This window comes from Echinops telfairi, unplaced genomic scaffold (genome assembly GCF_000313985.2).
Source record: "Echinops telfairi isolate 266 unplaced genomic scaffold, ASM31398v2 ScPeMD7_7468;HRSCAF=8506_0, whole genome shotgun sequence".
Taxonomy (NCBI): Eukaryota; Metazoa; Chordata; class Mammalia; order Afrosoricida; family Tenrecidae; genus Echinops; species Echinops telfairi.
Genome location: NW_022111369.1, coordinates 34,155,675 through 34,178,341, shown reverse-complemented (window position 1 = coordinate 34,178,341; position 22,667 = coordinate 34,155,675). Strand labels below are relative to the sequence as shown.

The following is a 22,667-nucleotide window of genomic DNA, read 5'->3' as shown; positions in this document are numbered from 1 at the left end:
GACAAATTAGAAGTAGTAACATCTCCTGCAAATTTATAAATTGTGCCTCCTGGAACCCAAAGTATTATGCATGTTAAATGGTCAGGGTTAAAAAGAATTGCACTTTTGAAGCAGAAAAAAAAATACAATGAAACAACCAATGTGAATACATTATTTGCTGAAATGATGAGAGGCAACTCGATGATGAATCACAATCTTCAAGAACTACCAAAAGCCATTTGTTTATAATTCCAATCCAAATTAGGAAAGCAGGTCCCCAGAATGTTAGCTTCCCTTTGTTCATGCTCCACTGTTAATGATGCCACAGAAACATCCAAGCGGCCATCCACTTAGATGGCACTGATGGGGCGCAGAGTTCTCTGAAAATGTGAAATTCAATACTGTCATTGCAACAGATCTGTGAAGATCAGCTTTCGGGTACAAAAGGTGGCGTTTAAGGGCAATGGAGCCCTGCTGATTTGAGTCATTTAAGATGAGATAGAACTCTGTATCCTGAAAAGGTACCAGCTTGGGGAGGCAGGGGCAAGGAAGGGGCAGCATTACTTTTTTTTGGCATGTTTAGTAACTGCAGATGCAGCCAGAGGAAAATGTTTCTTTCCAAGTGCCCTAGTAACAACATAAAATGCTCCCTTTTCATCTTAACCTTGTGATTCATTATTTTTATGGTTTTGAATGAATAGGATAGCTCGATATCAATAGTCTTTCATGTGTATGTACAAATTAAAATTGTTATCTGAAATATTTTCATTGGTTTAAGGTTCCAGTAGGCAACAAAATGAACATAATCTACTAACTACATTTATTTTGTATAACCGTATGTTGCAAGTTTTGCCCAAATTCATGTAAGAAATTTGTGTTTCAAATTTGCTGTTGCTTTCTCAGCTGCACCGATCAGTTGTGTTCACTAATTGTTGTGTTGTTGGGCTATTAACAGTTCGCATGGACTCATGTCACTTTACTGATAACTGTTACTCAGTCACATCTTGTCATCCAAAATCTGTTTGAAGGCATGATATGGTAAGGGAACAGTATTCTGCTGCTTTATATTTATAATGTCATAACACTTTTAAAGAATCTCTTTAACAGTAGACAGTGTCTTTCAGATTTCTGTCAAAACTTGCTATTTGGGGAGAGGCGGGGAAAAGGAAGTGGGTGATAACAAACCCAGGGACAAGGGAAAAACAAGTGATCTAAAATAGATGGCAAGAAGGGTGTAGGAAGCCAGGAACTGCTTGATCAAGGGCAATGTAACTAAGAGGACTTACTGAAACCCAAATGAAGGCTGAACATGATAGTAGGACAAGAGTAAAGTAAAAGAAAATAAAGGGAAGAACCAGGAGGCAAAGGGCAATTATAGAGCTAGAAATAAAGGCATGCACATATGTAAATATATTTATATATGATGATGAGATAGATCTATGTGCATATATTTATAGGTTTATAGCAGATGGACAGTGGGCCTCTACTCAAGTACTCCCTCACTGCAAGAACATTTTGCTCTATTAACCTGGCATTCCATGATGCTCACCTTCCTGACACTATCGCTGAAGACAAAGCGGGTGCATAAACAAATGTGGTGAAGAAAGCTGATGGTGCCCGGCTATCAAAAGATATAGCATCTGGGGTCTCAAAGGCATGAAGATAAACAAGTGGCAATCTAGCTGAGAAGCAACAAAGCCCACATGGAAGAAGCACACCAGCTTGTGTGATCACGAGGCATTGATAGGATCAGGTACCAGGCATCAAAGAACAAAAAATCATGTCATTGTGAATGAGGGGAAGTACAGAGTGGGGACCCAAAGCCCATCTGTAGGCAACTGGACATCCCTTTACAGAAGGGTCGCAGGGAGGAGAGGAGCCAGTCGGAGCCAGTCGGTGCTGTATAGCAACAATGAAACATACAATTTTCCTCTAGTGCAGTATAGCAACAATGAAACATACAACTTTCCTCTAGTGCAGTATAGCAACAATGAAACATACAACTTTCCTCTAGTTCTTCAATGTTTCCTCCCCCCACTATCATGATCCCAATTCTACTTTACAAATCTGGCTAAACCAGAGGATGTACACTGGTACAGATAAGAGCTGGAAACACTGGGAATCCAGTACAGATGAACCCCTCAGGACCAATAAAGAGTGTAACGATACCAGGAGGGTAAGGGAAAAGTGGGGGACGAGAAAGGAGGAACTGATCACAATGATCTACATATAACCCCTTCCCTGTGGATTGGACAACAGAAAAGTGGGTGAAGGGAGACATCGTACAGTGTAAGACATGAACAAATAATTTATAAATTATCAAGGTTTCCTAAGAGAGGGAGGATGGGGGAGGGGGGGAAATAAGAAGCTAGTATCAAGGGCTCAAGTAGAAAGAAAATGTTTAGAGAATGATGATGGCAACAAATGTACAAATGTGCTTGATACAATGGATGCATGCATGGATTGTGATAAGAGTTGTATGAGCCCCAGTAAAATGATTAAAAAGAAAAAAAAAGAAGTTAAAAAAAAGAAACCCCCCAAATCCTTGCTGTTTGTTCTCCCTCAAACCCATTAATAGAATGTCTTACTGAGTTTTGTTCACTCACTTAGACCTGAGACATAATGCTTCCGTTTACAACCAGAATTCTTTCTTAGTTAGATTTCAGATGAAATTCCTAAACAGTAAATTACATTTTAATTATTTTTACAAAGCGTAAACTTTTAGAAGAGCATCTAAAAGATCACAAAAGCTTTACTTGCCAGTAAACCATGTGTATCTTGTGTCCTTGAAAGCTGGGCCAGTATAATTCATCTTGAATGGAGAGGCAGGTGTCCAGATTTTGAGTGGATGGAGCTGCTTGCTCTATAGCAATGACGTGAAGATTTAGAAAGCCCTTTTTATTAGTATTGGTTAGACTTGGTAGAGTAGAGGGTCAGTAAAAAAGAGGAAGACCCTCAAGGAGATGGATTTGACACAGAGGTTGCAACAATGGGTTAAAAGATAACAATTGTGAGGGTGATGTAGAACCTGAAGTGGTCTACTCTGTTGTACAGAGGGTCGCTATGCGTCCGTATGGACTCACCAGCCCCTGACATACCATATGAACATAGCACTCATTGGTTTGTCTGCATAAGAAACTAAGATTTTTAAAAATCTGATTGCATTTTCTTTCAAACCTATTAAAATGTTGTGTTCTCTCAAGATTAGTATATTCCCTTGTTGACATGTTGATATTTTCAACCAAAATTTTCACTCATTGTGTGTAAACAATTGGAATTATGTTAAGATTGTTTTTCCTACAAAACCAAAAATCCCACTGCCCTTGAGTTGATTCCAACTCATGGAGACCCTATAGGACAGTGTAAACCTGCCCTTTAAAGGGTTACCCAGGCAGTAAATCTTTATGGGAGCAGACAACCTCTCTTTTCTCCAAAGAAGCATCTGGTGAGTTTGAACTACTGACCTTTCAGGGAGCAGTTCAGCATGTAGTTCACTGCGCCACCAGGACTTTGTTTTCCATATACAAACTTGTTGTGGATATACATTTTAAATGGTGCAATTAATGAAATCTCGTCCGCCCTGTACAAGTTGTGACTGTAGTTCAATGCAGCCAGGAGCTAAGATAGACTTCAGATAGATCGTTTTACCTGAAAGAGAAATTACACTAAGAATTTAGTATAGATTTATTGGCTTCGCTTCAGGGTGAGCAATAAACTCATTTCTATTATAATAGGCCACTTTTAGTAAGATAAACTTTCATCCTGACTTGATTTCACTCTTTATGAGTACTGCTCTCTCTTTGTAAAGCTGAAGCTTAAATATGCATTATTGCAAAGTTTGATTACATTTCTTTAGTAGCATTCTCCCTGATGATAGACTTTTTACAGACTGTGTTCCACTTTGCTGCTAAGGGATACGTTTAGTTGATCTATATTGCTCCCACGTGCTATGTTGTGAATGCGTGTGCGGTGTCAGGTGAAGCATTGCTGCGTTGGCTCTTTGTGAATCACGCTCTAGATGAACAGTTACCACTTAAGCATACGGACATTTTCCCGCTGACTTTTTTTTTTTCTTTCAAAGGTTCCTTGTTCCAATATCAAGTGTCATCTGCAATGACATAACTGCTTACCTTTTTGGATTTTTTTTGGGGAGAACTCCATTAATTAAGGTAATGGAAAATATCACAAACAAGCCATTAACTCTACTGCAAAGATTCACCACTAGAGAAAACCTTTAGTAATTTGATACTATTGCAGTTTTAAAAATACTTTAGCAATGTCAACAGCCATAATATAGGGCACTGAGCAATCTTTCCCAGTAACGACACGTGGGTTCTTCTCCAGCTACTGCTAGCTCTTCAACAAGGACTTCAGTCCATTCGTTTGTCTCTCTCACCTTCACGAAGGCCCGTTGAATCTTTTGGTTGGTTGAATTCCCTTAGCAATTGTGCAGCTCTTCCTTATTCTTTTCCCCAGCAACCCCAGAAGCAAGCCTTGTCTTGACTCTCAAGCCATCTCCTCAACTATTCTCTCCCGACGATTTTTTTTAAGATGAATTATACCAGATTCACATAGTCATGTCTCAATTCTAAGACACTTAAACAAAAAAATCATTTCAAAAAAGAAAATTGAGTTCCTACATTAAAAGACTAATAATATGTAAGTTACCAAGGAAAAATTAAAGATGAGAAAGAGGAGAACATTTATTCAGACTGTATCTCTTTGTCTTAGATTTGGTTCATTTACAGTCAATGAAGATAAAGAAGAAAATAGTTTCTTTTCTCAGGGAAGAAAAAAACCAATACCCCATGGAAAGCAAACTATTTTCTAGAACTGATTTCTTAAAGCTTTTCATGTCAGAATTCCAGAGAGGATTCAGTCCAGGCACATAGCTGGCAAAGTCCTTGATGTAATTCTCACAGTAATATACCTATTGGCAAGTTTAATGTTATCATCTGAGGGACTGAGACAGTTTTTCAGATGTCAAACCTCCTCTCTGCCCTAAGTATTATAAGGACAGAACAGCATCCATACAGTGAGCAGTGACCAGTGACCAGTGCAATATCATTAAAGACAAGAAAGACACAGAGACCAACAGAGTGACAGACAACAAGGATACATGCCATCATACACACAAGCCTGCAGTGTTGGGGAGTAATAAGTAATAATCGACATGTGCAAACATAAGCAGTAATGATTGACACGTGCAAACTTAGGCAGTAATGATTGACATGTGCAAACGGGCAAGATGAACAGGTAAAAGTAGGCAAAAGGGACTGTGCTCACCATCAGGTAGGGGTTTATCAGAGTCTGTCTATACACATTTATATGTGTTATAAACATATTTGTTTTTGATAGACCAAATGAGGGTACAACTTGTAAACTTTTAGCTGTAACCAAACATCTGGAGGGAATGAGTCCCTGGGTCTGGAGGCTTGGAATTAGAGCTGAGAATGGCATCTAATTTGGGTCAAGGGGCATAAAGTTCACAAAGTCAGTGGTCTGCATCCTGCTTTTGTGAGTTTGACTGGGGTCCTAAATGCTTGCAAGCAGCTACCCCGGCCAATCAGAGCAAAGAGGAGTGAAACTAAATAAATAAAACCCAAGTGAGTTGAGGGTGGCTAAGCATTCCCCTCAAAATTTGGGGACTGCTTGTCCTGCAAAGCACCTTCCATAAACTCTCCACCAGGTAGGAGGCCAGTGTATGGCATCAGGCCGAGTCGGAGGAATGCTGGCAGGTAGACTGTTTATCTGAAAAGTGTTTTAAAGTTGTCCCATAAGAGCAGCCAGTTAAGTTCTTAGAGCCCTGAGCCATCTGGGAGTTGTAGGCTTAGGAAGCCCTCGGAGAGGCAGTGATAACTGGAGGAGAAGCTCAGTGACTGGTTTTGAAGATAGTTTTCTAGTGAATTTACCAGGCTGCATTAATTCTGAAACTTTTTCCAGTAGCTGTCAAGTTGATTCCAACCTATGGCAGCCCTAAATATATAACCCCTAAATTACTATGATATAAATTAATTTACCGTATATACTCGTGTATAAGCTGACCCAAATATCAGCTGGGGCACCTAATTTTTCCACAAAAACTGCATTAAAAATGTGCTGAAAAACTCGGCTTATACACGAGTATATATGGTAATTTAATAAGCCATCTTCGGAATAATCAGAAGGTTTTTAAAGTTTGAATCCAAGGCTGCTCTTGGCAGTAATTCCAAACTATCTTAGGAAAAGGTGCATTTGTCCCTTCTCTATGGCAGAAATGTTGCGAGATTTCTGCCAACTCTCCTGGCTCTGGGCTTTCTGCGTACCAGAGAGGAAGTCTGCAAAGAGCCAGTGATGTCGCTTAGCCTAGGACTTGTTTCTGTCTTCAGACACTTGCCTTTGGTACTTGGCTTCCATCTCCATTCTTCACCGAAATGGGTACCACAGAGACCCCCGTACATATCTCAGCCCTTATTTTCTTTGAGCTCTCTGGGGGAAGTTGGCATTGTCCGCTCCTAAACCTTGTCCTCTTGCCCTTTCTGGACTGCCCTCCAGGCTTTTCTCACTGGACACACAGTTCCTCTTGACTGGCGGAACAAGAAGCAGAGTCTGAATAGGATCTATTCTTAAAAGCTAAGGCATGTTCTGTTCTTCCTGGGGACAGACAAGGATATACTAATACATGTCGAGAAAACGTGGTAACTGGAGCTGTAGAGTATTTTACCAAGTAGAAGGGTGCGTTATTTATGAAACTTATTGAGATGATGACGAGCAGATGTGCTACAGTGCCCATGTTTTGTTGCACTCATCGGATTTTCAACCGGCGGCAGGTCAACACGGACTGTGCACTGGGAAGAATGTAGCTCATGCCTGTGCCCTGATGGGGGTTGATGTAAGCATAAAAGCCTTGGGACGGGGGTTTCAGTGTAAACTGACTTCATGGCCCTTTGAGAGGAAAAGCAAATACATTGAAGCCATTGGACAGAAACAAATAGACATCCATATCTTGTTGGGTGTTTGAATGCCTACCCTGTGTTAGACACAGGTAGGTGGAATTTAGGCGAGTAAGGAAGCCGTGGATTGTGGATCACGTGGATTCAAGTGGATCGTGGATGAAGGAAACGAGTACAAAGCTAGCCCAGTCACACAGCAATAAGGAGAGACCGACCAATAGTTGTATGAGCTTCCGCCCTGATTTTGGATGTGTATGTGTCTGTTTTCTGAGTGTAATAACGCTCTTTTCACTTTTCTTTGGCCTTTTTTAGTTGTCTCCTAAAAAGACGTGGGAAGGATTCATTGGTGGTTTCTTTTCCACGGTCGTGTTTGGATTCATTGTGAGTTGCACTAGGATTTTACATTTTGTTTATCTTTTAAAGCATGGCAGCAAGCTTGTCTATTCTGAACCTGGAAGAATGAAGCCACAGAATGCTGACAATGTATTTACTGAAATCTAAGCAGAGCTCATTCTGTACCCTAGCTAAAGGCTCTCATCCTGGCCGGAAATCAGAGTCCCCTGGGGAACTTGAGCAAAATCTCTGCCCCAGTCCTGTGCCAGACTGACTCCCTCCCGTGGTGGTTTACATATGCTGCCAGGCTCAAGACCCGATGCTGTGCTGTTGTGTTTGGGAAATTTCTAACAACGTTCTCCCTCTCTGGTGACACAGGTGCTGGGACAGGCAGTGGCTTTGAGTAACGGCAGAGAATGCAAATAATGTGGGAGAACTCTGCGTGACGTTACCAAACTTCTTAACACTCATGGTCTCTTGGCTCAGTAGGTAGTTAAATTTTACGTAATGAACGGCCAGTTAGTCATAAATAGTGAACACTATAAAGTGTCTGAGAGCCAATAGGGAGGTACAGTAAAATGGCTAGATGTAAGACAGCAATACAAAAAATAGTTTGGTTAGAAGTGGAAATTTTTGACCCTCTAGTAACTACAGTTGTAGTGTAATCTCTTTCTCCAAATATAGAGTACTTGGCAACAACATGAAGCTTTGAGCGGGAGCAAATAGAGAAGTGTGCCACGTTTCTGGAGTGGGAAGGGGAGTTCTATTTTCTAATAAATGATTTTAAGGACCCTGATTGCTTGAGAGGATACTCAGCTTATGCCCATCCTCACTGTCATATTTGCATTTCTATTAACCATTTCTCATCAAAATAATGAAAAGGCAACAGTGCTATTTAGAAATTTAAATGCACAAGTATAAGAAGATGTATCTTCTACTTCCTGTTTAAGGACAGCCCTTTGTAAAAATCAAAGTGATGTGACCAGAGAAAGAATAATCAATGTTTTCTGGGTTGGTTCAGATATATCTGTAGTGTTTTGTACCAGGGAGCCCTGGTGGTGTAGTGGTTAAGCACTTGACTGCTAACTGTAAGGTTGGCAGTTCAAATCCAGTAGCCACTGGATGGGAGAAATAGGTGTCAAATCTATTTCTGCAAAGATTGCAGCCTTGCAAATCCTGTGGGGCGGTTCTACACTGTCCTTTGGAGTCACTATGGGTTGGAATCAACTCAATGTCAGTGGTTTATGTTATACCATTTTCTTCGTAATTTTGAATCAATAGTTATGTATTAACTGATAAATTAATGTAATCTTATATGCAATACACTTCAGTTCTTCGCTCTCCTGTAGTTTAAAAAATGTTAACTGCTGCTAACACTAATTATGCATGGTTTAAAACAAAACAAAATGTACACTCCTGAGTGGTTGGAGCTTCCCCAGAAGCTCCCTGGCCATCTGTTCCCATAAGGATTAGAGCCGAGAGCCTTTCTAGAACCCCTGTGAGAAGTTGTCCTCTGTCACATAGGGTTGCTCTGAGCCCACATTCACCTGATGGCACGTAACAGCAACACCTAGAAAGGAGAAGCTCTGCTTTCCTGCAAGCTGGAGGCAGGTAGGAGACCAGCTTGAAGCTCTGGCACCAATTTGACCACCAGGAGTGGGGAGTCAGCTTGAGAGCTGAGCACCAGGGAAGAAGGGGAGCAGAGCAGTGCGGGCAGGGTGAGGGGGGAAAGTACACTCTGCTACAGGGCTTGTGTGAGTACTCAAATCAGCCCCTCCCCTCCTTGTTTACTGAGAACACAACCATCACAACCTTTTTTTTTTTTTAATAGTGTATTCTAAAAATCTTTTTCTTTTTTACATCTGGGAGAGTTATTCCAATCAAACCTTGAACGTATATTGCAGGATGTTAATAAAAGAAATGCTGGCTATCTGTCTCTAAGAGCCTATAACTGAAAATAAAATGCATGTATTTTGGTCCGTTTGTCTGTTTGCGTCCGGGTTTTATGAACTCTTGCTTTGTTTTTCAGGCAGCCTATGTGTTATCTAAGTACCAGTACTTCGTCTGCCCCGTGGAGTACCGAAGCGATGTCAACTCCTTCGTTACAGAATGCGAACCCTCGGAGCTGTTCCAGCTTCGGAGTTACACCCTTCCTCTCTTCCTTCAGGCGGTGTTGAGGCGGGTACGACTGAGAGGTCCAAACAAGGATGGCTGCTTAGGGGTCCCTGCGTCCCCCCAAAGATAGAAAGCTTTGTGTAAAAATACAGTGTATGGAGAGTTGTTCTCAGCTCTTCTATTACCATGTCCGCTTAGCCTCAGTCATCTGTGTTTTCCCCTTTGAAGCTCTAACGGTTCTCCACCAACCTGTGGGTCACGACCCCTTTGGCATTAGGAAGGTTGAGAGCCACTGGGATAGTGCATAATGGGTGTGGCTTAAGAAAGATCATGGAAACACTCATCTTTGAACCTTTTCTCAAAACAAAAAGCCTTGCCCCAAATCCAAAGACTGAACACATCAACAGTCCCACAGGAACCGATGGCTTGGGCATTGAGGACATTTATTTTTTAATTTATTTTTAAGAATCCATGTGTTGGGCCAAGAGAGAAATAAGGGTTGGCTAACCTGGTTCTCAAAAATTAGGAATTTAAAAAATAAAATGCTTCCAATACATACAAGCACACATTATTATCAGAGTCCTCACATCAGTCCAGATCACATAGATGTGCAGGGTTCTACTGGACAGCCTTTCACACGGGGAGGCCCAAGGATTTCTTCCAGGAACAGAAGGGAACTTTTGGAAGGGGCACTGGCTTTTAGAAGAGACAGCTTTCTGTACTGCTAACTCTCTCAAAACTCAAGGGGTCTTGAGGTAGAAATTCTAATTGCATTTCAAACTGAGTCAATTCTTACCAATTACACTCAAAACTTTCTGATCTATTTAATTTATAAAAGCCTAAGGGATATTGAGAAATGTTTTCATTACACACACACACAAGTTAACAGTAGCAGAACTTAAACCATTATGCATATAAATTCCAGTCAAGCTGGTTTGGAAAACCAATGCCCATTTTATGCTCTAGAGCAGTGGTTCTCAACCTTCCTAATGCTGCGACCCTTTAGTACAGTTCCTCATGTTGTGGTGACCCCCCACCCCAAACCATGAAATAATTTTCATTGCTGCTTCATAAAATTACATTGGAACTGCGTATTCTGTCAGGATCGCTGGTGGCGTCGTTGGCATTCATTGGGCTGCGAACTGCAAGGACAGCAGTTCACAACTACTAGCCACTCCTCGGGAGAAGGATGGGGCTTTCTACTCCCATCTACATTTACAGTCTCGGAAGCCCACAGGGGCAGTTCCACTCTGTCCTGTACGGTCTTTATGAATAGGAGTAGCATGTAATTTTGCCACTGTTATGAATTGGGGGACCCCTGTGAAAGAGTTGTTTGACCCCCAAAGGGTTCACGACCAACAGGTTGAGAACCGCTACACTGTCTACTAGTTGACTTTTACTTACCATGGAGAAGTCACTAAACAGCATCAAAAGATAATATGACTGCAGAATTCTTGATTTTATGATAATCTTCTGAAGCATTTCACAATTTTCTTGAAGTTCATTTTGATAGTCTTTGAGCAAACCACTTTTGAGTGCTTCGTAAATATACAAAGTAGTTGTGAGAGAAAGAGCAACTTTTCCCGTATCCCATCATATAAAATTGAGTAAAGTTAAATGTACTAAAAACCCAAACAAACAGAAAACCATTAGGTCAACTCCTATTCATAAAGACCCTACTGGACAGAGTGGAACTGCCCCTGTGGGCTTCCGAGACTGTAAATGTAGATGGGAGTAGAAAGCCCCATCCTTCTCCCGAGGAGTGGCTTGTAGTTGTGAACTGCTGTCCTTGCAGTTCGCAGCCCAATGAATTGCCAACGACACCACCAGCGATCCTGACAGAATACGCAGTTCCAATGAATTATATAATTCCAAAAAATCCAGTGCTACTGGTTAACAAAAGAGCAAAGTGGAAGCTAACTCAACGGGTGCTGGGTAAGGCTCCCTCCCACTCACCTGGTGGAAGCAGAACTTCCTACCTGAACTCTCGCATAGACGCGCGGCTCTGAGATGTCAGCGTGCTGGCGGGCTGTCCCTGTGATTGCAGAGGGAAGGGAGAGCCCTGGGTAAGTCGAGAATGGAAGTGGAAAGCTGGCAAAGTTAGACTTTTCCCTGTTGATGCTGAAGATTTACGAAATTAACAGAATTACAGCCCTGGTTGTGGTTTGCTGTCGATGTGGTTTTTAGATGCGGTGGCATGCCTCCATAACAGTTCTCACTTGGGTCTCCCTTTCTGCCGCCGCCTCTAGGAGACTGTGAGCTTGTATCCTTTCCAGATACACAGCATCGCGCTTTCATCGTTCGCATCTTTAATTGGCCCATTCGGAGGCTTCTTCGCCAGCGGATTCAAAAGAGCTTTCAAAATCAAGGTCTGTGGTTAAATTATCTGTTACATAGTCAGAGAATATCATTGGAGAATGTATTTTAGTCAGAATTTGGCCCTCTGTTGTTCTCACATCTCAGACCTTTGGACAAAATGTTTCTTGCATCCCATTTGTTTCAGCCTCATAGAAACCCTTTCTCCTAGGCTGGAGCGTTAGGTGTCGGTGGTCCCTCAATGAGGTGTTTTACAGTGTCGCGCCAGCCTTTTGCTTTATTAGAAATGGTGTGGGCCACTGCATGTCAGGGCCGATGTAGAATGCTGGTCCTTCGCGTGTTTCCCAAAGGATCCAGCCGCGGGCTGTCTGAAGGTTATAATTCCATGTGAACCTCTGTGTCCATTCTTCTAGACTAGGGGCCAGCAGTCTCTTTCATGAGGGGCTCAATAGTCCGAGGGGCTTCAAAACGTTGATGGGAAAGTGTCATGATCCTGTCATTCAGGAGTTCCATAGACATTTTGGTGCCCTCTCACATGTTCATGTTCAGATTTGCAGACCATACAATCTCTCACACCTAGTCAGTTATGCCCTTGTAGCAGGAACCCCCTCAGAAACCATTTCTCAGTGAGTGTATTTTCTAATGAAGCTTTATTTACCTCAAATAGGTAGTGGGCTGTATTTAAGTGGGATATAGACAGGGGTTATAGTTTGCTGACGCCTGATCCAGATACTTAAAAGTACGCCAACGTTTTGTTTAAGTTAGAATAGCACAGAGCAACACTTATCTGCTGTGATATCTCAGCCTCCCTCCTGTTCCCGAAGTTGAGTAAGTAGAATGTCAGGGAAGGACTCCATGGAGAAGGCATTTTATCAGGATCCGAGAAAAGGAGAGCAAGCCCTGCTGGGACATCTGAGGCAGAACGTTACAGCAAGTCCCAAGGAGCTGGGGAACTTGACCAGTTCGTCTGCAGATAGGAATTTTAAGACTGGGGGTTTTTAATTCATTTATTTTGAAATTTTGCATGTATGTGTTTTTGAAGGATTTTGCCAATACTATTCCTGGCCATGGAGGGATAATGGACCGGTTTGACTGTCAGTATTTGATGGCAACATTTGTGCATGTGTATATTACAAGTTTTATAAGGTACGTTTAAATTTTATAAAATGTTTCATTAGAGGGTACCTCTTTGAATTCTTATTTGCAAAGACAGGGCCTTTTCTGTCAATGATAATCTATCCTATCAAAGTGAATGCTGGCTCCTGGAGGTGTGTTGTGAGCATTCCTTTTCCGAGGGGAAAATTATAATTTTATAATCATTTTATGTACATTTGAGCAGCATACAAAAACAATAGTACATGGTGTGACTCTTAACACACCTGATGCAAAGACCTAGTTAATGTGGATGGGATGCACGTGGCTGCTGAGAGTTCCACGAGGTTTGAACCCACCAGATCGGAGGGAGAAAAGACCCACAGATGGTTACTGCCATTTGCTGCCCCTCAATTGGGTCCAACTGACAGTGACTTTGGGGACATCAGAACAGAGTCCTGCCACGTCCTTCCCCATCTGCATAATCCTTCCTGTGTTTGCCCAGGGTTCCAGCCACGTGAGGTCTTTCCTCTCTTTCATTGACCGTATATCTAGGGAACCCAACGGGCCTACTCTGTTACGTGGGATTACAGGGGTCAGAGCCCTCCAACAGCACTGGGCAGCATGGCCGATGGACGGTGCTGAGTGTGGGACAGCAGGGAGTCACTGACCTGACTCTGGGCCTGCAGTGCTAGCGAGTCACATACTCCTGCCCCTGGTGCACCAACGGTGGCTTGAGATCCTCTTACGTCTTGGGGAGGTCCTGGCACAGAATACACAAATAAACGTGCCAAAACTTGCAAGATGGTGTTACATATAATGCAGAAAAATAAAGCAGGCCAGGGAGATAGTGGGGGTGGCTACTATTTTTAGTAGTATATATAAGGTATATATAGTATATATAAGGCTGTTTATTTTTTTTATTCAATGAATATTTTTTTCTATAATGTTCTAGCATTACAAAATATATGGACCAAAAATTGTCTGGATTTTTTTTTTTAAATAAGAGAAACAAATTACAATCTTAGAGATTTTAAAAGACTCTCTTTGTAACTTATAAAACAGGCAGATAAAAAAATTACTATACAAGATTTAAAGTTCACCTATTTGACATGACATGAGCAGGCTTCAAGAAGCTTCTGGGAAGAGTGCCTTATCTTTGGATCTCATTGTTTCCATGAACTCTTGGAACCCTACCGATACGACATCTCCTTGTGCGGTGCTGTAGAAGGCACGGTCATCTCGTGCACGGGGGACAGGGCCAAGAGGGTCTGCCGGGCCATAAAGCCAGTCTCAAAAATCACTCATAAATCATTGAAATCATAACCAGCATTTTCCGACTAAAGTGGAAGAAAAGCAAAAATCAGTAAAGGAGAGAGAATGAGAGTAACTTCAAATGATTAGAAACTAATCAGTACATTTCTAAATAGCCCATGTGTCAAAGAAGATTTAATACTAATAATCAGAAAATATCTGTAACTAAATAATGGAAGTTCAAACATCATAACTTGTAGTATGAAGCCAAGGCAGTCCTTAAGAGAAATTAATAGTCTCACATAGCTGAAAATCAATGATCTAAGCATCTATCTCAAGAACCTCGGGGGAAACGACAGCAAATTAAACCTAAGCAAGATGAAGAAATAAAAGATGAGAACAGAGATCAATGAAATAGAAAGCAAATACACAATCGAGAAAATTCACATAGAGTTTGTTCTTTGAAAAGATTAATGAAATGAATAAACGCGTAGGAAGGCTGCCGAAGAAGAATGGAAGTGAATATAAAACTTCCCAGTGCTGCGGCTGCAGTTACAATGTGTCTTTATGGATCTACAAATGAATTTCACTCCAAATAACTGTGCGAGGGCAGTCTTTTTCCTCTTTCTTGAAATCCTGTTACTGAGACACACAATCAGCGTTCTGCCTGCCTGCCCCAAACTGGCACTTTAGGAAGCATGTACAACCTTACGGTATAGTAACAAGAATTAGCTGTACTTGTCCATGTAGTACCCTTACTGTCCAATAGACAGCAAATCACCAAGAAGCAGGTCTGGATAATCTTGCTTGCTTGGTACCCGTGGTCTTGAAATGTTTGTAGGTGTGAGCCCTGGGAGGGGAGTGGTTGCCGGTTGGGCTGAGATCTGCATGGGCAGCAGTTTGAAACCCGCAGGAGCTCCTTGGGAGACCTTTCCACCCGTTACAGTTACAGTCTGGGCACCCCGCAGAGGGTCGCGATGCGTCAGCATTGACTGGATGGTAGTGAGACTGGTTTGGGCACAGACAGCCTTCCAGCTCTGTGGGTTCCACAGGTAAGGACGCCACCAATGGCAGACGGAAAGTATTCCAGGAAATAAACGGCTCCTAACAGGCAGTCCCTGGTGATTCAGAGAGAGTGCGCTGTGCTGGTGGCCTTGCACTTGGTGTTGTACACAGTCCAGAGATGACTTCAAGTATACCAAAGATGGAGTACGTAGGTTATATACAAATACTGTGCTGTTGAATATAAGACTAGAGAGCATAGGTTCCCAAACTTCTTGGGCTTACAGCCCCTTTTCAGGAAAAAATTACTCATCACCACCACCCCACCCCCCAGACATTAAAAACTTTTGAAGACACCTGCTTTTGCATCACCACCACCTCCGCGGGGTCATTCTAGGACCCCGATGGCAAGGTGGTTAGGCTTCTCCTCACAAAGTCAGCAGTTCAAAAGAACCAGGCCCTCTGCGGGGGGGGGGGGGGGGGGGGGGGAGTGACAGTCTCAGAAGCCCACGGGGCAGCTCTACCCTGGCCTGTAGGGGTGGTCTGAGGCTGTATCAACTTGATGACAGTGAGTTTTGAGTTGAGGATCATTCTAGCGCCCCCAGAGAATGGTATCGCCCACTTCCGAAAACCCTGCTTAGTGGATCCTCCGATTGTGGCTCTCTGGGAGTCCTGCCACCAGCCTCCCTCCAGTACAAACGCGCACAGTGTGAGAGCACCTGACCTCTGGTGAACAGTCTGTCTCCGTAAAGTCTGCGTTTGCCTCAGTGCTCACTTCACCGGATATCCGAACAGCTACGTCAGCTTTCTGTTTTATTGTGTTTGTGTGGCAGTTCATTGCCTGTCTGTCCATGTTCAGAATTCCTCTCACCTTATATTTTAAGTCTGTTGTTTTTCTTTTCTAAGAAGCATATATTTGGTTTTTGTAGATGTTGCTCCAGATCTTAAAGCCAGTTGACAACGATTTTTTTCTTTTTAATTAGAACATGTAAGCTAGTTTCGCATAATGTGACATACTTGGTTATTACTAATTAGTGAACAAACCTTCAAAATGCTTTCTATTTAGAGGATGGGAGCTTTCTAAGGAATTAATTCATCCGTTTTTTTCTTCTTTAATCTGCTCTTCTTGGTGAAGCGAAGCCCTGCTGGGCCTTGTTCTGCACTACTTGAAGGCAAATATTTAGACTGTTAGAAATACAATGGTAGGCCAGGATGCAGCTCGCTGGGAGCACCTGCTGACATCATTTTGCATTTAGCTGAAGTTGCTAGAATAGCCTTCCTTTCTCTGTGGGCCCTGCTCTAGGTTTATGCTGTGAACTTGCCAACGCGTGTGAAGAAGCTTGTGGAGTAATATAAGCTGTGTCCTGACTTTGGGAGACGTGGGTTGCTAGAAGCATCTGATTACAGATTCGGGGCAGCAGAGTGGAGCCATGTGCATGGAGGTGACCCGTGGGGCCACGGAGCTGGGCTCTTGTGGAGATGCTCTCATCAGAGTTCAGCAGAACCCCGGGGCTGTGCTTATCCTTACCCTGGTGTCGGCATGGAGCAGACCTGTCTTTGAGACAGGGTTCTACCTCCTATGGACCACTTGAACCACCTTCATCGTAAACCAGACATTGGCTTGTCCAAGGGCTTGCCTTGCTCAGAAGTCCACCTATGACTCATGCCTTGCCTTTGCCTAGTAGATTTTACTTATGAACTCTTTAAAATAAAATAAAATAAAAGAAGAAGAAGCCCTGCTGGGATTTTCCTATTCCAGTGGCTCGTAGAACGTGCAAAGACACACCAACAAACTTTACCGAGGTTTGGATTAGGTTCATTCTGGGTTTGACATGATAGCCTTGTAGGAATTGTCAGTACGGAAACGCAAGTGGTGTCCAGTTTGTAACTGGTCTTTTCAGAGGGCGGCATATGAAATCCCCTGGCTGGAATGGCTGCCCTGGTGGGAACTCGTCCATCCAGGGAGGCGCCACTGAGAGCCGGGACAACCACGGTGGGTAGTCCCCATGGTAGTCCCCATGCTGTCTGTGGAGACCTGAGTTGTGGAGAGGTGCAGCGAGCAAGAGTTGCCCCGCCACCCAGTCACTTTGATTCCACCTGGACTGTTTCCTCTGCCTTGCTGCTGCCGTGGGAGCAAGTTGCCTCTTGTTTGGTCTCCTTCACTAGGTGGCTGTTTACCCAGGAGTTGTCTTAAAACAAAGCCTGTGGCAACAATTGTACCATCCGGCCAAGAGGCTTCATTCAGTGCGAAGCTGAGGATTTCTTTGTCCTGTCTCATGAACATTAGAGTCCCCTCGAGGTCGTTCTTTAACAAAGAACCTTTCTTTGTCTGAAATTTCCTTGAAGCCAAAATCTGAACGCTGTTCTCATTGTGTGTGTTCCTTTCCTTCAGAATCATTTTGCATCCCCTCTAATTTCAGGATTGGTTATCTACTCCCACTTCTAGCCATTTTAAGAACCGCTGCAGAATCTCCGTCTGCACGCCTTTGCTCAGTCTCCTTGTTTCGCTCCTGCACTCAGTGTGGGAGCATTCTCTGCGCATCTCAGCTGTGAGCCTCTCAAAGCAGAACATGGCGGGCTCTTTCCTCTCACCTTGATAAACTCTCAAACTCCCTGCCAGCCAGGCGATACCAACTCACAGCGACCCCGTAGGGCAGGGTAGAATTGTCCCTGTGAATTTCTGAGACTGTTGCTCTGTGCAGGAGCAGAAAGGTCTGTGTTCTCCTTCGGAGCGGCTGGGAGTTTCCCAGTGCTGCTCTTATGGTTCGCAGCCCCATGTTTCATGTCAGCATTGGGCACATGAGTGCACTCCCACCAAGGGGCAACTGAGTCAGTTCTGCAGACTGCAGATTGCTCCTCTGCCTGCCAAGGTGAGGGAGCATGCTCCCTGCGGCCCACCCCAGTAAAGTAAGTTTGTCTTTTCTGCTCTGTTCTCAGGGGGCCAAATCCCAGCAGAGTGCTGCAGCAGTTGTTGGTGCTTCAGCCAGAGCAGCAGTTGAATATATATAAAACCCTGAAGACGCATCTCATCGAGAAAGGAATCCTGCAGCCCACCTTGAAGGTGTAACTGGACCCAGAGGAGGGAAGGCCTGACACCAAGGAATTCCGCAGAAAAGCACTGACAGCTGACACTTTGTAATTGTACAGAAAAAAAAAAAAAAAGGCCGCAAAAGCAAAAAAATGAAGCTTTACAGACACCAATGTTGCTTCTCTGAAATTACTGTGAATATTTAGCAAGCACTTACTTGATTGCAGTTAGGAAATAAGTAGCCAACTGCTGGCAAACTCTCCTGTCCTTTTCCTAAAGTGTATTTTCTGGTGTTCACTTCCTCCCCACCTTGCTAGATTTCAGAACTTAAAAGACTTGTGTTTTAAAGAGACAAACACTAGAAAATGAGTCCCGGGAGCAGGCCCCTGGCTGCACCTGGAGGTGCGCCCTTTATGCAATAGCTGCTTAGCACTTGGAGCTGCTCTTAGTTTTAGCAAAAGGTTTCTTATGAGGCATAATAGGAAGTCTCTTGCACTTGTTCCTCCTCCACGTTCAGTCTGAAGTATTTTCTGAAGGGCTAAGTTGGATCAAGCAAACAAACAAACAAAAAAAAAGTGGGGGTGGAACATGAATGTCCACTTTTTAAAGTAGTTATTTGCCAAAGGAAAACATTCTGCTCTTGAGGTAGGTTAAAAAACCAGGAGGGATAAGGGTGTGGTGCTAGCTGAGGGAGTCTGATATTTCTGCTGCTGCTGCTGCTGCTGCTGCTGCTGCTGCTGGCTTGCTGGAAAGAGCTGGCCTCAAACATCTGTTAAAATTGTTGGGGCAAAACATAATCTGACAAAAAATTGCTCACGAGAGAATTCTGCCATGGAGACCATCCTGTACAGGACCCCCTCTCTGCTGATCTCAACGGATGCGGCTCAGAAAGCAGCATGAAAGAGTGACCTGGCATGGGCCACCTCCCGGTCATGTTCTCTGCTTTTCCTTGTGTCCCTGCGAACTGGTTTCTATCTGTCCTAGCGCCACAGCCACACAACAAGATCTGGGCGTAGGGCAGACTGGGGTATAGTGGTGAGGCAAAGCAGGAGGTGCCAAACCAAGCCTCCGGGTACCTCCTGCTTCCTCTGGACCCTCCAGTCTCTCTCACTGGAGACTCCTCTGGGAAGAACGAGCATCTGCCTGGAGACCCAAACCCAGCCTCACTCCCTGGTGGCAACCAGTCTCTGTCCCATTGTTCTTTGACCTTGTGTCATCCCAAAGCCCACGGACCTCGCTGACCCTTCTTCCTGTCAAAAGTCAAGCAGCAGTGCTCCCCACCCAGAACAAGAAAAGCACGAGTGCCAACCCTTTTGCGTGGGTGGACGGGATGTTTTACCCAGCTGAGATGAATGAATGCACATGGCGCTACCACTGCTGTATGCGTGCTGCAACCATTTTTATTGCACCAAGCAATTGGCACTCCCCCTTCAGACATGAACCGTGCTCCGGGCTGAACATTCAGAGGCAAGAAATGGATATATTTTAAAGAATGTTTTGCTAATGAAAAGAGTAAATATTTTTGTTAAAATCATACATTTCAATCACCGTCCGTTTTCTATGCTAAAGTTAAGCGTCCAGCAAGGACTTGCCGATAGTGCTGGACTCCCCGTGCAGTCCATGATTACCGCAGCTGGACTCCCCGTGCAGTCCATGATTACCGCAGCTGCAGTTCAGCTCGGTCCCAGGAGTGATTTCTTGGTCCGACATGCACTCACTTGGTTTGTCGCCAGGACTGTGTTCAGATAGCAGTTCCTCACGCGGGTCCCTACACATCGTGAATTGGCATCAGAAGTATTATCACAGGAGGGAAAGATCCCTTGTAAAATCAGGCCACCGCACAAGTTGCTTTTCCACCTCTCCCGTTTTCGTTCGCCCATTGATAGCTCCTAGTGTTGATGACTTAAAGAATTCAGGAGACCAAAGTTTTAACAAGAGCTTGAAAACATGACTCACTCTGTGTTTTCCTCTACAGAAATCGGCATTCAATGAATTTTATCATGAGCAAAATACGAAGCTGGAGATATTTGGGGTCAGAGTAATAGCTTTCCTCAAATAGACTTTTAAAGGCGGGTGTACATGATTCTATATATATATATAGAAGTAAATTCTTAATTTTAACAGTGCTTTACAGATCGACCTTTTTAGTGTACTTTTATAGCATGTATATGAAATAAAATAGAATCTATTTTAGCAAAGGATTGCCATTAAGACCCTGACTGTGGTCATTTTTATATTTGCCCTGTGCAGAGGGCTCTGAGTCCCTGTAGCATTGTGGGGGTGACCAGCGGAATGCTGGGGGCTTCCTTCACAGTACTCTTTCCAGTCTGCTATTTTCAGAGATACTCTCATGGTACCTGTTGATTGACTTTTTAACCTACGGGATACAAATATCTCCTCAATGCGTGCTCCCCTGTGGTGGTGTATATACACTTAGAGGTACTTTTATGCAACATATGCACCTATATTTGTTTGCCAACTGCTCCCTCCTGTCCTATGTATTTTCATAAGCTCCCCACCACCACCATGCCAATTTTTTTTTCTCATGTTGCTGTAAAAGAAAATTATTTGAAGGCATTTACAAAAATCCTTCCAGGGAGAGGCAGCAGTTGGCAAGCAATTGTAGAAGGTGGTACTTGCATAAAGTACAGTACTATCTGAGAATTAAGAGACCGCTTAGACACCCTTTTGGTTAAATTATATCACTTTGGTTTGAACAAAAGTAGTATCACTTTGGGAAAAAGTAAAAAGTAGAAACTGTATTTATATATGTGTATAGATATGTATGGGTGATAGTTTACGGTACATGTCAATCAGTCCTCTGAATCTTCCTGAAGCTGGAGATAGGAAAATAAAACCGAAAAACTCATATGTTGACTTTGTTGTGCCCTTTTCTTTAGAACAGAAACGTTCACAGCCAGTATCTCCAAGACAGTGAGGGCCTTTCAAGTCCTGGGTCTGCCCGTTCCATCTCAGAATCTGCGGTGACATCATCTGGCCTGGGGATAAATCCGTTCTGGTGGGGATTGAACTTTGAGAGCTTTACTTTGAGAGGTGATTGGCCCTTCATAGAGCACTAAACTTCTCTGGACATCACAGTTTTTAATTATACTTCACTTTTGTAACTTTCAGATTAATGTCAGTGTCCCCACAAGAGCTCTCCGCTAGAGAGAAGCTGAAGTGGTTCCTGGGATCCAGTGCCTAGCCCGTAGCCTGCATTCCCTAAGGTTTCAAGATTCTGAATACATGGATGGATCTGGAGTCTGAAGACCCAATAGCATAAATCCCAGCTTCCCACTGGCTACCTTGGGCAGTCCCTTCCACTCACTACCCACTCCCATCCCCAGTTTTCCTGGTGCATCATAATTATCCCTTAACGAAAAGAGTCATTGTAAAGATTACGTAAAGACTCCCATGAAAGTGCTTTGATTTGATAGAGATGGCCGCTGTCCCGTTGACGCCAACGCACGGCAGCCGTACATAGAAGCAGATTGAAATGTCCAGCCCTGTGCCACCGTGAAGTAAGACGGAGATGGAGACGTGACTAGAGCATTCAGCCGTGTGTGGTCATTGGTAAGCTGACCAGCAGGTCATTCGAGTGGTGAGGCCGATCCTCGGCGGTGAATGGGAAGTGAAAACTCAGACAACTCACTGGGAGGGAAGGGCCATTTGGTGGGTTTGGGTTTTAAAGATGGGCTAACAATGTGTGTGTTTGCCGGAGTGGAATGGTCCAGTGGAAAAGAGACCGGTGCTGCAGGAAAGGGAATCACGGGAGCATGTCCAAGAGCAACTGAGGAGAGCCAGCAGTTAGGGTGTAAGTGGAGGTCTGACTTGACGGACAAAGCCGGCTGTTGGTCGGTTATTCCTGATGGTGGGACAAACAAAGCCAGAGGAGAGAGCAAGATGAAATGGGTTCAAGGAATGTTCCTTTGAATGTTTCTGTTTTCTGGGTGGACTAGAAAAGGAGATCAGGGAATGCATGAGATCATCCAGTGCAGGCTGACAGGTGTTTTCTGCAAAATACAACACCACCACCCCCCCCCCAAAAAAAACAGTGCTTTAGGTGTGGTAGACCATACATACACTCTTGCAACTAATTAAACACCTCTCCTAGTCCCAAAGCAGCCATGCACAATACAGAAAGCAATGAGCAGTAGCTGAGATACAATAAAGATTTCTGCAAAATAAAATGGTATTGGGATGGGGGCCAGAGTTTGGTCTCCGTAGGAACAGAAGAAGCCTAAGAGGCAGTCCCAGAGGCCGCTGGTTTAACTGTGCCCCTGGGGTGGGTGGCCAGAACAAGAGAGTCGGGAACCCCATGCAGTGTAGCAAAATGAACTGAAATGAAGCAAATGTGATCATGGATCTGAAATTAAATTTGGAAGAAAGAGATTTAGTAATGGTTATAAAGTAATTCTTGGTGTGGCTCCTTTGAAGAGACTGTTCATTCACTGCAGATGTTGACTAAATGGAGGATAATACTTTATATATTTCACACTTAAGTTGATGGCTATTAAAGATATGGTGCTACGGATTGAGTCCTTAGTTACCACATACACTTTAGTTTATGATACAGCTGCATGTGGGTCAGGAACTACTAAATGATAGGATATTTC

At 43.5% G+C, this 22,667-nt stretch overlaps 1 protein-coding gene across 1 annotated transcript in view; it reads left to right on the top strand.

Annotated features, from left to right (window-relative positions):
* The window catches only part of CDS1 (CDP-diacylglycerol synthase 1), a 74,817-nt gene extending 56,643 nt beyond the window's left edge, over nt 1-18,174 (top strand). Inside the window, exons 7-13 of the mRNA XM_004703243.2 lie at nt 935-1,017; nt 4,061-4,148; nt 7,224-7,292; nt 9,274-9,426; nt 11,609-11,728; nt 12,718-12,821; nt 17,961-18,174. Coding sequence (XP_004703300.1) covers nt 935-1,017; nt 4,061-4,148; nt 7,224-7,292; nt 9,274-9,426; nt 11,609-11,728; nt 12,718-12,821; nt 17,961-18,090 — 747 coding nt within the window. The 3' untranslated portion in view covers nt 18,091-18,174. The remainder of the gene's footprint in view (nt 1-934; nt 1,018-4,060; nt 4,149-7,223; nt 7,293-9,273; nt 9,427-11,608; nt 11,729-12,717; nt 12,822-17,960) is intronic.
* Nucleotides 18,175-22,667: the final 4,493 nt, after the last annotated feature.